Source organism: Eleutherodactylus coqui, chromosome 2, assembly GCF_035609145.1.
Source record: "Eleutherodactylus coqui strain aEleCoq1 chromosome 2, aEleCoq1.hap1, whole genome shotgun sequence".
Taxonomy (NCBI): domain Eukaryota; kingdom Metazoa; phylum Chordata; class Amphibia; order Anura; family Eleutherodactylidae; genus Eleutherodactylus; species Eleutherodactylus coqui.
This window is the reverse complement of record NC_089838.1, coordinates 319,533,496-319,549,201: the sequence shown is the minus strand read 5'-3', so window position 1 is coordinate 319,549,201 and position 15,706 is coordinate 319,533,496. Positions and strand designations below refer to the sequence as shown.

The 15,706-nt window shown below is 42.6% G+C and overlaps 1 protein-coding gene across 1 annotated transcript in view; it reads right to left on the bottom strand.

Moving 5' to 3' along the window:
* LOC136612970 (venom factor-like) overlaps positions 1-15,706 on the bottom strand; it is a 194,473-nt gene that overhangs the window by 53,838 nt on the left and 124,929 nt on the right. The window contains exons 23-27 of the mRNA XM_066593745.1: positions 6,475-6,561; positions 6,184-6,387; positions 6,002-6,077; positions 5,759-5,918; positions 2,713-2,811 (exon numbers count right to left, since the gene is read on the bottom strand). Of these exons, the coding sequence (XP_066449842.1) occupies positions 2,713-2,811; positions 5,759-5,918; positions 6,002-6,077; positions 6,184-6,387; positions 6,475-6,561 (626 nt within the window). The remainder of the gene's footprint in view (positions 1-2,712; positions 2,812-5,758; positions 5,919-6,001; positions 6,078-6,183; positions 6,388-6,474; positions 6,562-15,706) is intronic.

Genomic DNA, 15,706 nt, shown 5'->3' with positions numbered 1-15,706 from the left:
GCAGCCTCATAGTATTGCCCTTATAGTACCATACTACCCTGCTACAGGCTTCCAAGACTGTGCAAAAATTGGAGATGTTTTGTATATCTTGTGGTCTTGTCCACATTTGATTAGGCTTTGGAGCCGTGTCTTTGGTTAAATTCACAGCTGTTTTGACTTTATAATACATAAGGATCTCATGGTGGCTCTGCAACACTTTATACCCATCTCTTACCCCATCGCAATTTAAATTGCTCACATTCAATCTAGCTGCAAAACGAACCATGGCAAGAGCTTGGAAGAAAGGTACAGTCCCCTGACATGAAGTTAAATGTTGCTTAGATAATATCTGTACACATGTATTACTTGTAATAGTTTCCTGAATTAAAATGCTAAATTTGAAAAAATGGGGCTACCGTTGATTCAATATTCCTTCTTACTGTTAGCCATTCAATCTTTAAAGGGGTTTTCCGGGTACAAAATGGAAATTCTGAAAGGGCTTAAATTTAGGAGGTACAGCTAAGTAGCAGCAACCTGCACCTTACATCTGCCGCTCTGGACCTTCTTCTTCATCCCGGGCAGCCACCAATCTGCTGTGTTTACATACATCACTTCCACAGTAACCACAACAACAGACATGCATAGAGCGGGTTTACTAAGGAGCATTGTAGCTCTGCCCACAGCTCACGGGTCCTGCAACTTACTGGCACCAACCTCCCTTTTACTAAGAGGCCTAGAGAAAGCCAGCTGAAGCAGACAGACACCGGATGTTGGAGGCTATAGACAGGGGAGGAAGTAGAAAATGTGGACAAGAAGTCAGAGAGTGGATATATTTTTCAGGTGGAGAGTCTGCCAGTCTGCGTCCGAAATACTCCTTTAACAGGACTATAACATCTCTTTTTATCTCTAACTTCTGATTTTATTATCTTCTTATATCTCTCTAATTAGGGATTTTCGGCTGGTGAGAGGCTCACGGCTCCCCCCCCCCCCACACACACACACACACAAACACACCTTCCTGCAACTTTTCCCTCCCTCTTCCCTGTTTTCCTTTTCAGTCTGCTGTTAGTCTTATGCTGGTATAGGTATTTTTTTATTTTCAGTTCCTAGTACCTTATATATTTGAAACTGGGCTACATCTATCAATACTGATCTTAGTATTCTTGTTGTAACCCCTACCTGCACAATGGAATAGTCATGCTGAATTAAGCTGTTTTGTCATGTTAGTTATCATTGTGATGTACATGACTATGTACAATTTCCTTTAATTGTGTTTATTCCTGTACTTTTTAAAATCGTTTAACCCTTTCCAATCCAATGTCGGGCCTGCCCCGACATCATCATTTTCCTCCACAGCTCCGATGTCGGGGCAGGTCAGACACTGCAGTGCAGGAGTGCATCTGCACCCGATCGTCAGACGGGTGGAGATGCACTCCTGCACTGGTCCTCATCGAGGACCCCCGAGGAGAAGGCAGAAAGGGTTTTTAACCCTTTCTGCCTTCTCCTTTACACACTACATAGCACTCAATTAGCGCTATGTAATGCATAAAGATTCCGGCCAGCGATCATGTGACTGCCGGTGTTACCTGACCCCCGGCGGTCACATGAACGCCGAGCCGGGAGTCTGCACCGTGGGAGGACCTGCTTACCTGACCGGTGTCTTGTGCATTCTCCTTCTGCCTCCCGGCCCGGCAATCATGTGACCGCCAGGTGCCACCTGACCCCAGCAGTCACATGATCACCGAGCCGGGAGGCAGAAGGAGAATGCGGAAGACGGCGCACAGGTAAGCAGGTCCCTCCCTGCACCCTCCTGAACTCTGTCAGTTCAGGAGGGTGCAGGGAAAATGTATTTTTTCTCATCCATTCTCCCCAGCTCCAATTTATTTGGAGCTGGGGAGAATGGGTGAGAAAAAATAAATGGATTGGAAAGGGTTAATAAAAAGTATTGACCAGTAAATTTGGCGCATTTTGAAATGAGAAATCTGGCAAAGACAACCCAGGGCTGTTGTGCAGCCAGAATCCTTCATCAGACAAGAATTGGACAACATTCCTCTCCCAAAACTGCAGCAATTGGTCTCCTCACTTCTCAGACATCTACAAACTGTTGTAAAAAGAAGTGATGATGCTACACAATGGTGGACTCGACCCTGGCCCAACTTTTATGAGATGTGTTGCTGCCATCAATTTCTAAATGAGTTATTGTCTCCCTTCCCCTTCCAATAGGTGTTCTATGTTCTGTTGTGAACAAAATATGGTTAGATAAGATTTCCAAATCATTGCATTCTATTTTTCTTTACATTTTACACAGTGTGCCAACTTTTTGTGAATTGGGGTTGTAGCTTTCGCCCATGGATAGGCTCTGGGTAGTCGTTGGCTGCCACTGTGAACCACGGAGGTAGCTGGAAGATAATGGTTGTCTGACCGAGGGTGACCCTCTGCAACAGTTAGTTCAAGGGGAATATTGTAGAGTCGATGTCCCAAGCTGTATAGGTGGCCAAAACTTTGGAGCGTAATTCTGCTTTCTAAAAAAGCTTTCAAAGGTGGAACTTTGTTTTCTCTTACTCTGCCAACATTTAACTTATGGATGGAGCATCTACAGTTTAATTACTACTTTAGCAAAACATAAGTCCTACAGCTCCCAACAGAATACATTGCCCAGTGAGTGATACTTGTTAGCTCGGTGCATATGGATTATATATAGATTATTACCAGTTCTTTCTACCGGTCACTTACATCTACGATATTGGTACAATATTTCTGACTCTCCAGTAGACTAATAACAACAAAAGCCGTCATGGCAACATCAGGATCTGACGAACCCGCAACACCACCCTGAGTGACAAAGAGGAAAAAAATGTGTTAATAGAGAACAGTGGTTGGCAATAGGGTATTTTTTTTATCATTGCTGCTTGGCTGTCATGTCATCTACGTTCAGCAGAGTCCTAGTATAGGACGTCTAAAACGACAACGGTAAGGCACATAACATTTTGGGGAGGTGTAGAGCTCCACAGGTCTGGACGGAATCCAAATTTTCATTTTGTGTCTGAAGATTTACTTTAAAAGGAATACATTATATACCTCTACGTGCTATCTTTAAGATGTTTTGGGGATTTCACATTGACAGGCTATCCTTAGCCAGCTGGACATTTACAGCACTGTACCATTTACTGCAGTGGAGTTTAATTAGAGCTATGTAGCCCGTCCTTCAGTTTGTAAGGACCCGACTGAAGAACGGGACTGGGCCCAAAAATAAAACCAGTAATAAAGAATGCAGAACATCACTCAGACACCGGCTGCATTACTGAACCTTGCTGTTTACTTCTTGTTAGGTGAATTTCTAAAAAATGTTGAAACATTTGGCGGTTTGTACGCTGCCTACTTGTTGAGGCAACTAAAGTGACTACATCTGGTAAATCTCTGTAGGTCGGCTCATGAAAGTCTTCTATAGTCCTTTGTAACACACACCAAATATTTCTGGTCTGTCAAGTCTGCTAAGGGTCACCTGTGCATCCCGTCAAAATTTTGCAACATTTCGCCTAGCTGGGGTTTACTCTCCTCGCTCTGTAGTAAGCGGCCCTCCAGCATCTCCTGCTGAGTCTCCATACCATTACACTAGAACATGTCTACTACACCCTACCTTAGATGTGTGCCCCTTGACTCTACTACCGTAAGCTATGGGGTCCTTACTTACTCTCCCTTCTCAGACTGCCAACCAAAGAAACAGCAAATAGAAATATAGATGCAAATAAAGAACATAACATATTAACCCCTTAAGGATGCCTTTTTTTTTCATTTTCAGTTTTTCCTCCTCCCTTTAAAAAAATGATTCTTTTATTTATCCCACAATGTAGCTGTATGAGAGCTTGTTTTTTTGCAGGACGAGTTGTATTTTTCAATGGTACTATGCAATGTACCATATAATGTACTTAAAAACTTTTAAAAAATTCTTTGTAGGGGAAATGGAAAAAGCACAGTCATCTTTGCGGGTGGGTGAAGGCGGGTCTTGTTTCTACAGTGTACACACCGCAACAAAATTGGCATAACTTTATTCTATGGGTCAGTACGATTACTATGATACCAAGTTTCTATAGTCTCTTTTTTTGCTGTACTACTTTTGAAAAATAAAATCTCTTTGGAGTTGTGTGAGGGCTTGTTTTCTGCGGGATGTCCTGTAGTTTCTGTCGGTACCATCTTGGAGTACATGTGGCTTTTTGCAATCTGACAGGCAATCTTTGAAGCCACGGAACAGGCATGACTTGATAGGAAAACTGCAATTGCAGCTATGCAGGCTTTGCGAAGCCCCCCGGCTGCCATGGCCACGTCATGGTCGTGAAGTGGAACACAACGTGCGTTCCACCTTGTACGCATGCACGAAGCAGATATCACGCTGCGTCGTTTGAGACTCACTGCGTGTTCCAGCTGCTGCGCATGCGTTACGTTATTTGGAAATCAGTGGAATTTGTAATTCTTTTATATAAATGCATTTGTTTGATATGTTTTACTATGCTTGAGAAAGGGGCCGTTTTGAGTGCAGAAACACATTGCACTCGTACCCAGCCAGTCAGTGGGTGAGAGTATCCTCTATGTCCTGGCTATTGTTTTACTAGTCGTGCATTAGTTTTACTTCAAAATTCCCTGTTGAGGGTAATAAATCTCTTGATTTACAAGCAGACCAGGACTACAGGTGAGTGCCAGGTGAGTCTACATCTTTATACAGTGTATTGTTGTATATACACTATTCTTTATGTGAGGATCCACCTGGCGCTTTCCCACTTATTCTATAATTTTCGATCAGGGCATTTAAAGGATTAACAGCCATAATCAGCGGGAGTGCTGTTTGCAGCTGTTGCGGGCGAGTGTCAGCTATAAGAAATAGCACCTGCATTGTACGGAGTGGGATTGGTTCCTGATCCCCCTCCATACAAACCAGAACCTCCATGATGTAACTGTATGTCATATATCATTAAGGGGTTAATATCAAAAATGTGTATGCAAGCAGCACACAGGAAACTTGCTGAGTAAATTAATGCATTCTAAGATGCCTCTTTATTGTGTCCAAAGAAAGCGACGTTTCGGTCTTCCGCAGACCTTTAGAAGACCGAAACGTCACTTTCTTTGGACACAATAAAGAGGCATCTTGGGATGCATTAATTTATTCAGCAAGTTTCCCGTGTGCTGCCTGCATACACATTTTTGATATGGCATTTTTGGGATCCTTTTCTTGAAGTCAGGATCTAGACGCAAGCTGGCAATTTTGAAAGCTTCGCTTTATGATTGGATGAAAAGGTGGTGCTGCTGGGTATTTCCTTTTAGCTCACTAAGGGGTTAATGTTGTAGAACTCGTAAAACTTTACATTCTCATCTGTGAATGGCCACAGTGAGGTCTATCCAAAGATAAAGAATGGAAAATCCCGTAAACAGTCTTGTTTTTACTACATTAAAAGGTTCAGTTATCTAACTATCTTCTGAATTTACAAAATCAACCTAAAAATCAAGATCTAAGAGATACAGAAAGAGCCTAACGTGCAGCCTCAGCAATATATTTATGTCATCACATGCTGCATACGTGCAGCCATTTCTCCAAGCAGAGCTGGACCTCCCTGTTGGGCCCCTAGTGGGTGATCCCCCACTAATCAACCAATCAAACTTGTATGGTATACAGTATCTAGAGGATATGCCCTCAATGTCCCTTACTGCTAAACCCCTTAAGTCCTACTCACCCTAACCATCCCGTATAACCTGTGTGTGGATGCATTGGGATGTTATCTAGAGAACTTACCCTCATATATTGACCGCTAATAGGAATGTTCTCATTGAACATCCCATCTGGCTTCTGCCTCATTGAGATCAACCACTTGACGGAATCACACAGAATATTATCGTTTACGTTTATCACATTCTTAGCCATAGCAAAGAGTTTGACGACATAAGCGGTGAGCCTAAAGATATAAAATGATTACAGAAAATGGAAAAAGTCTGCAGTATAATATAAGTGAGACCTAAAGAGAGAAGTCATAGCTACCAGGTGCCAGAGTTTGATCCAGAGAAAGATCCAAAAGATCCATCCTTTCCACGATGACTCCATAACCTGAAATAACCTATTGGGGAAGTGAGGACAGAGTTTGTTATGAAATGGATGCTACTGTAGATACAACATGAAGATCGGCCTCCTAGAAGTGACCCGAGGAAACGGCATAATGTTACCTTTGTTGATATTTTGAATGGCCTCATCCCTGCGATTCACTCCTATTCGGTGCCACTGGTTAGTTTTGTCAAGATAATGTGTAGCAATAAGAACTGGAGTCAAACTTCCCAGGGTTTGTTCTAAACAGCCGCCTGGTACAGTAATAAGATGGCTTAGACTAGCGCCATCTATGGCATCTTCAAGAAGTTGTGCAATTGGAATTCCTAAGGAAAGAAGATGGAAACAGTCACTTGTTCGGACACCATCTGACATTAAATACCCACAATGCTGGTCATTTCTCGGCACCTCACCTTGTACATTGATAATAATTGTAGTTGGTGAGTCTGGAACAAGGTTCTTGTTGGCAAGAGCCGGCACCCTCACTACATGTTCTCCACCTGAAAGAAAGGCATATGAAAGCAAAGAATGACCATGACAATGCAGCGGATCACTTCTGTTGGAAATTAGGGATGACACGAGATCCTAATAGAATGACCACCCAACATCAGTTCACAACATCATTAATGGTCTTACAGCTGAAGTCTTTCCAGAAGAGTGATGCATATGGGGATAGAGGACCAACTCCATATTAAATGGAAGTGCAGATTAAAGGCTCCCCAGATTCTGAGGCTGATTAGGAGAATCTAAAAGATAATTATACTATACACTGATACATTGCAGCAAACCCATTACTTGTGTGAGTATAACATGGCAATGCTGTGACAAATCACTTAAAGGGGTTCTCCAGGACCTTTACTATTGATGACCTATCCTCAGTGAGTTGCAGAGGTGGGTATGAACTGGTTTATTATATTTCAGCTTGGGGAAAAGAATTGTGAAAGATAAAAATTGGACAACTGCAAAAAGTCAGACAACTCCTTTAAATTACCCACATACAATTACTACCTGCATTAGTTCTGGTGTCTGCTGCTACCTAGTGACTACTTTATAATTCATCTCCTAGAACAGAACTACAAGGACACCACATTTCACAGCCATACTTTATCCTCTCACAGAGGAGACTTCTGTGAATATATGAGCCCTATCTACATCACCTATGGTCAGGGTCAGATTATCATTGTTGTACTTGGAGCACTCTCTCCAGGCCCCACTCTCCAGGAAAGTTTTAGTACTTTGCGATTTAGTCACGATTAGTGCAAAATTCGTGGCAAAAGTGCTACAAAGTCACATCAATTTACACAATCGCATTATTTCTGATGCAATTTTATGTAAACTGCAGAAAATAATGGTAGTTTTGCTGCTATTTTGCACAAATGTGCAAACAGAATAAGTACACGACCTCTGGTGACATCACAGTCACGTGATAAAGGTCCTTAACCCAACCCAGACAGCTTCTCCACATTCCCCCACTCCTGCCTCTATGTAGAAATGTACATCAGCCTCTGTGTGCAATGAGGGAGAGGAGGATGTCGTCCTTCTGGATGTTACAACATTTGGGCTCCTTCACTACTGTGATTTGTCAGTTTATGCTGTGCATTTTCAGTGTAGATTCCACCTATTCAAATGGGGGAAGGGGGTGTGAAATTCACAGCAATTGGTGCAGATTTTCCAGCGTGGATTTGCTGTAGATTATATAATCCACTATGTAAGAACATACTGTAGCTGATTTGTTGCTTATTTTGTTACAGGTTTTGTTGCAGATCTGTAGCTGATTTTACTACTTCAATTTGAATTGACTTGAATTGAGAGGTTGAAATCTGCTACAAATCCGCAGTGCACCGTGTATATCTATTCCAGTTAAGCCTGAGGAAGAACCCTGGGTAGGTTGGAAAGCTCGCTGTAACATAACGTATTTTTGTAAGCCTTAAAAGGTATCATATCTACAAGATTACTTGGTTTCTTTCACTGAGAACAATCGCATTTTGCTCTACTGGCGATTCGGAACCAATCCTTTTTCAGTGCACCGTGCGCTGGGGGAAAAGTATGCTAAGACCAGTGTGAGAAATGATGGTTAGTAAATTTTCCCAACAGTTGATACCAGGTCAGTTACCTTCAAGTTCTTTCCATCTGTCTGTGTTTTTAGGTGGATAGAGAAGTGCTGTCCTTGGTACTATTCTATCCAGCTAAAGACACAGATTGGCAGAAACCATTTGAAATGTAGACCCAATAGGTCTATGAATCGTATATTAAGTTGTAACTAAAACGTCTAACAAGTCAGAAATTTTGATTGTTTGGGATCTGGAGCTTAAACCCCCTCAGATTACTTAAAAGTACAGGCAGAAGTGCTCATCAGATCGGTTGTTTCCTTCACTGCTCAAAGCAGTTTACAGGCTCTATAGAAATTTTTTGAGACCTACACTGCTTGCAATGACGGCCGAACGGACACAACACTGAGATGAACACTTCTGCCCATTCATTGTAGTGATGAGGGATGGAGTCTCCGCACCCAGACCCCTAGCAATCAAAACTTTGACATATCGCTATTACATGTGAATAGTTTTTAAAATGCAAATAATGAAGATGGAACAATGCCTCTGTAGTGCCACCTATTGGATGGCAGCATTCTTTCAAATCTGTGTCAGACCCTTTATACAGGTCTGTAGAGCAATGATTGGGAATTTAAAACCAAGCCAGAACCCATACACAGACAGCTGTTTCGGGGGGTTTGCCCCACATCAATGTGCAGTAGGATTCTGGCTTGGCTGGTGAGAGGCCTGTGATGTGGGTCGGGAGGGGTGACATCACTCCTGAGGGAGAGCACCAAGAATGTGAGTGAGGAGACTTATAAAGCCATCCATGCTCCTAGGAACTGGCATAGATTTCTGGTGTACTTATAGCCCTTCTGCTGGTGTACAGCTCACAAAGTCACAAAGTTTGTGTGCCAGTGGGGTTTGCTCCAAATTAAGCAATTTTTTTTAAAAACTGAAAGTTCTAAGAAATCTCCCCCAATGGGCCTTATTTATCAAAGCTGTCTCAAACAAAACCTGTCTTTGTTCCTAAAAGCAACCAATCGCAGTGCAGTTTTATTTTACTACCGCAGTTTAAGAAGTTACAGCTGAGCACTGATTGGTTGCTGTGGACAGGGAAATAAAAAGTGTTACAGATTCATGAGACTGACTGCACACAGAATGTCTATTTTACGTGTGTTCTTCACCGGCCTATCGGAAAACCTCAAGGATCTGCTGGTTGCCCATCCTGAGCCTAATACCTTGGAGCAAGCAATGTCGCTGGCTATTCGAGCTGACCGTCGACTGAAAGCCAGACGATCCATTAGGAAAAGTCTGGTCTGCCTGTCCACCTCCTCTGTAAACCAGACAACTTCACCTCCCTCTGCTGAACCTATGGAATTGGGAACGATGTCACCTAAGCAGCAAATTGAATACCGACTAAAGAACCTTTTTTTGTATTGCAGAGAGTCTGGTCATCGGATCGCTATCTGAGGGAAGAAGCCTCAGCAGGAAGAACTTCCACTCCTAGTCAGGTGTCGGGAGGACTGTCTAGGAGCTAAGGTACTCCCAGTTGTATCTAAGATGTTCTTGCCCTGCGCCTTGGATTTTCATTCTTTCTCTTGTACAGGGCAAGCCTTTGTTGATTCCGGGGCTGCAGCAAATTTTGTTAATTTTGATTTTGTGGCCCAGATTTCTCCGATTTACATTTCTGGGGTAGACTCCATTCCATTGCGTGCTGGCCTCGTCAATATTGTTACTCCAGAGTTAAGAGTTACTGTAGGAGCCTTGCATACTGAGTCTTGCACCTTCCTCATCATGAAAGACTTGTCAGTGGATATAGTCTTAGGGCTACCTTGGTTAAGACAACACAATCCTGTTATTAATTGGGACACTCTGGATCTGGTCAAATGGGGTCCCTGGTGTACCAATCACATTTGTCATGTGAACTTAGATACCTCTGTTTGTGAGGGTGTTGAGTTACCAGGTTATATCTCCAAATTTTCTTTCATTTTCTCCAAGCAGCTTTCTAAAGTTTTGCCTCCTCAGGGCTCGGTCACATGTGCGGAGAACCGCACGGAACAAAAAATGCACCGAAGGTGCGGGCGAAAATCCGCACCTGCCAAAGAAAGAACATATGGGTGGCAATGGACGTGGTCATGCGGATTTTCACCCGCACGCGGTGTGGACGTTGTTCCGCGTGGATCGCCGCTCTTCTGACTGAGCCGTCATAGAGATTTTGACTGTAAGATTGATCTGGTTCCAGGGCCTGTTTAAAAAAATGGGCTATTGATGTACATTATTTTTAAAATTAGCATGCTGCGGAATTAAATGCAACACACATGTCAATGTCCGTCCGGGTTTTGTACAGATTTTTTCCGCAACGTGTGGATGAGGTTTTCAAAATCTTATCTTCTTTGCTGCTACAGCTACTGTAAATTCCACAGCAAATCTCCCCCATGTAGTAAAAGCGACCCCCCCCCCCATATTGGGGGCCCCAGTAGTAATAGAGACCCCCTATATTGGTGGCCCCAGTAGTAGTAGCGTCCCCTATTTTGGCCCCAATAGCAATAGTGCCCCCTATTATTGTGGCCACAGTAGTAATAGTGTCCCCTATATCGTTGGCCCCTGTACTAAAAGTGTTTACTATATTGGCTCCAGTAGTAATAGCGTTCACTATATTGGTCCCTGTAGTAATAGTGACCCCTATTGCACTACCAGTAGTAATAGTGCCTTTTATATCGGCCCCAGTAGTGACTGTGTCTCCTATATTAGCCCAAGTAGTAATAGTGAGCCCTATTGCGACCCCAGTAGTAATAGTGACCCCTATTGTGGGCCTAGTAATAATAGCATCCCCTATATTGACCGCAGTAGTAATCGCATCCCCTATATTGGCCCCTGTAGTAATCACATCCCCTATATTGGCCCCTGTAGTAATAGCGTCCCCTATATTAGTCACAGTCGTAATAGTGTCCCCTATATTGGCCCCAGTAGTATTATGCTTCCCCATTGCAGCTCAGGTAGTGATAGCTCCCCCTATTGCTGCCCCAGTAGTAATAGGATCTTTCATTGCTGCCCCAGTAGCAATAGGGGCCCCCATTGCTGTCCCAGTAGTAACAGGGGCCCCCATTGCTACCCCAATAGTAATAGGGTCCCCCATTGCCCTTATGCTCTTCAGATGCAGGGAGAGGAAGAGGATAAATTACTTATTACATGCAGCCTTTCCTGTCTCTGCTGCAGCGGAGCGAGATCGCAGGCAGCAGAGATGGAAGGTTGTGAGAATAAGAAGTGGCTTAACCCCTTCCTCAAGCTGAAGCTTTAGCAGTGCGGATTACAACAGGGGAGATTGGGGCAGCCGTGGGCCCCCTTGGAGTCTCAGGTTTGGGGCGGCCACCCTAATCGCCCCTATTATAATCCGCCATTGGTCCCTGCTCTACTCACAGTGGACATAGCAACGTTGATCACATGACCAGAGACTGCTCGTGTGATCCACGTTGCTATGCCGACAGCAGGTCCTGCACGTTCATTTGCTCAGTACAGCCTGTCGGGACACTGCTACAGTGGTGAATAGAGCAGAGACCTAGACCCTCCGTTAGAGACCCTGACAATTGCTCACGGAGCCCCAAGGGCTCTGCAGAGTACATTTTGGGAGACCCTGGTGTAAATAATGCCTCTATCTTTTTTTGGAGTTAATAGAGGACAAGTGGCTTGTAAGTAAAAGCGATAACAGTAGAACGTCCATATGTAGCTGTACTCTGGGTGACTTATAAATATGCTGTATATCCGAGTTACTTCTTCATAAATTAAGTGCTTCATAACTTAAAGACCCTTAATCTGGCACTGCTAATGGGGTCTTCTTGCTCTTTCCTCTAGAACTGTATCTTTTTTCATAACTTACATTTGACCGCAGCTGTATATTTATGACGGAAGTAGCTTGCCCATGACTAATCGACCGAACTCTTCAAATGGGTCCCTAGTTCATAACTCGCCAACTATATGATTTCATAATCTCTTAGTTGACAATAAAAACATTGAAAATGGACAAGTGAGGGAAACCCATCTGTTACACCCCAACAGTAACACCTGAAGCTGGAAGCACTGCACAGTATTTTGGTTCAACAACTTCCATAGATCCTAATAATGCTTCACAACTGACAGAAGGTGCCACTTCCTCGCCCTCCTCTAACAGCCCACAACTTACTCGGCCCAGTCACCTGCTACAGGCACCGCCAATATGGATTTGGACGAGGAATGGGATATAAAAGTTCACTTGAGATATTAAACAATACGAATCTTGATTAGAAGCTCAATATATCACAGAAGGGCAGAGAAGAACCAATTTATATACATGAATTCATTGAAGGTCCTTCTAAAATAAAATCTTAATTAGAAGTGATTGATTAAAAGGAGGCAAATACTTGGTAATGATTCTTATCTCTTTATTAACCCCTTGAGTGGCATGCCCGAACATTTTCCAGGACGAGTTCCACTACCCATAATGATATATGTTTCACGATGGGACCTGCAGAGCACACTACCATAAGCTGTGGCAGTGTGCTCTGCCTGTACAGTACCACACAGAATAGTGCAGGACTTTGAAATAAGAAAAGGAAGATATTACTGTTCTGCCGTCAATCTCCCGCTTCTAATTTCAAACTCCTGCACTGCTTTGTTTACAGGTTGCCATGGAGACCATCGGCTTGTCAGAAGACAGCAGATGGTCTCTGTGGCAGGGAGAGCTGGTGCTTGGCTGTCAGAGGATAGCCAGGCACCAGCTGTTACACAGTAGAAAATGGAGAAAACCTCAGGTCTTTGCTGTGTTAACCCTTTACATGCCGCGGTCTATGCGACTGCATCATGTAAAGGGCTGTCACCATCGGACCCCTGCAATGTGATCAGAGGGTCCTGATGGGTCTCTGGGGAAGTCCTCTAAAGGGACAAAAATTAAAAAAAGTTAAAAAAAATTATTAAAAAAATAAAAACACTTTTCTCCATTTACTTTGTAGAAAAATTAAAAACTAAATTACACATGTGGTATCCCTGCGTCGTAATGACCCAGAGAAGGAAGTTAGTACATTATTTAACCCCTTAATGACACGGACCCTTTTTTTTCTTTTTTCCCCATTTCTTTTTTTCCTACCCCCGTTTAAAAAAATCATAACTCCTTTATTTATTCATCAATGTCGCTGCATGAGGGCTTGTTTTTTTGCGGAACAAGTTGTATTTTTCAATGGTGCTACTTAAAGTATCATATAATGTACTGAAAAACTTTTACAAAATTCTAAGTGCAGTAAAAGGAAAAAAAAATTACATCCCGCCATCTTTCAGTGCATTTTGTTTCTACAGCACACAAACTGCAACAAAAATTACATGATAGCTTTATTCTATGGGTCAATATGATTACTACAATTCCAAACTTGTATAGTTTTTTTTTTTTTTTGCTGTAGTACTTGTATTTTTTTTCAAAGACATTTAATTTTTTAAAATTATTTTCAGCTGCATCTTCTGCGCACAATAACTTTTTTTATTTTTCCATCGACATAGTTGAGCAAGGGCTCATTTTTTGCGGGATGTCCTGTAGTATCCATTAGTACTAATTCAGAATACATACAACTTTTTGCTCACTTTTTATTGCATTTTTTCTAGAAGATAGGGTGACTGAAAAAGTGCATTTCTGGCGTTCTTAATTTTTTTTTCGGACTAACTTCACCGTATGGGGTAAATAATGCACTCATTTGATAGATCGGACTTTTACAGACACGGCGATACCAAATATGTATTTTTCTTTTATGATTTCTATTTTTTATTATAGATATGGCAAAAGGAGGGGATTTAATCTTTCATTACTTTTTTTTTTTCTTTTAAATTGTGAAAAAGTCACGAAAAAGAAAAAAACTATTACAATTTGGTATTGGAATAATCGTATTGGCCTGTAGAATTACTTTAATATATTATTTATACTGCTCAGAATGCAGTGAAAATAAAAAACATGCCAGAATTACAGATTTTGTTAATCTTGCCTCTAGAAAAAATGGAATAAAAAGCTATCAAAATTTTACACGTTCCTAAAAGTTAGATAAATGAAGACTGGAGTTCATCCCGCAAAAAACAAGGCCTTCTAGGGCTCTAGCAATGGGGAAAAAAATTACTACGGCTCTTGTAATGTGGCGACACAAAAGCAAACCTTTTAAAAATGTTTTAAATGTACAAAATTAGCAAAACATAAAAAAAACTGTAAAAACTTGGTATCGCCGGAATCGAGCTGACTCAGAGAATAATGTTATCACACTATTTATTCTGCATGCTGAACGCCGTTGAAATTAAATCCAAAATACAAATGGCACAATTTCTTTTTTTTCCCCCCAATCTCCCTACAAATTTTTTTACAAAAGTTATGCAGTACATTATATATACCCAAAAATGATGCCATCAAAAAGTACAGCTTGTCCTGCAAAAAACAAGCCCGCATATGGCTGTGTCAATGGGAAAATGAAGAAGTTGTGGCTCTTGGAACGCGTCTGGCAAATTAGTTGAAATTAAATGATTGTCCCATTTAAAAAACCTGCCCTGGTGGGCCTGACAGGGTGGTAAGAAACCCGCCACAGAAAGGGTTAAAAACAACCATTATTAATAACTATATTAAAAGCAATAAGGCCGAAGTGACAGACTCACACAAAAACACTTTCACCAATCCTTCCGGTGGAAGGACAGATAATCTAGAAAATGCAGTAAGGACTGATTCTGGAAAGAGCGATTGCAATCAATGCAATCCTGTAGTTGTCACCTAAATGGATGGGTGACATTCCAAAACCGTCATCCACGTACAAGAAAAAATGGTTCCAACAAAGACATTTTTAATAAATGTAAATTCCTAATCCCCAAACTTTTTGGAAAGATCAGAGGCCTAGACTAAGGCCTCATGTCCATGGGGAAAATCAGGCCCGCTACGGATTCTCCATGGAGAATCCGTAGCAGGTCCCTCCTGCCCCGCGGACATGAGCGCTGAAAATAAGAATAAACTTACCTCTCGCCCACTCCAGATCCTTCCTTCGCCACGGCGTCATCTTCTCTGCGTCGCGGCAGGACCTTCTTACTTCGGCCCGGCGGATGCGCAGGATGACGTTGGTGACGTGCCCCGCACATGCGGCGGTCCGAAGAAAAAAGATCCGGCCGCGACGGAGAGAAGATGGAGCTGCAGCGAAGGGAAGAACCGGAGCGGGTGAGTAAATTCCTATTTTGGTCGCCCGCGGATCCGGACGGCTTCCATAGGCTTCAATAGAAGCCCGCGGGAGCCGTCCCCGCGGGAGACCCGCACAAAAATGGAGCATGGTCCAGATTTTTTCATGCTCCATTTTAAAAAAAATCACTTTTATTGACCATCCGCGGGTATTCATCTACCCGCGGGTGGTCAATGCATCCCTATGGGGTGCGGATCCGCGGGCAGGAGAAGAGTTAAAATCCGCTGCGGATTTTAATTCTTCTTTTGCCCGTGGACATGAGGCCTAAAATATGATGTTGCAGTTTGCACTTATTCGATTGGGGTGTAGGATTTTGCATGTATCTTAAGGCGGTTATCAGTTCAGGTATTTTGGATCTGTTTCATAACATTTATCACAAGCGATGTGAAGCGCTGTCA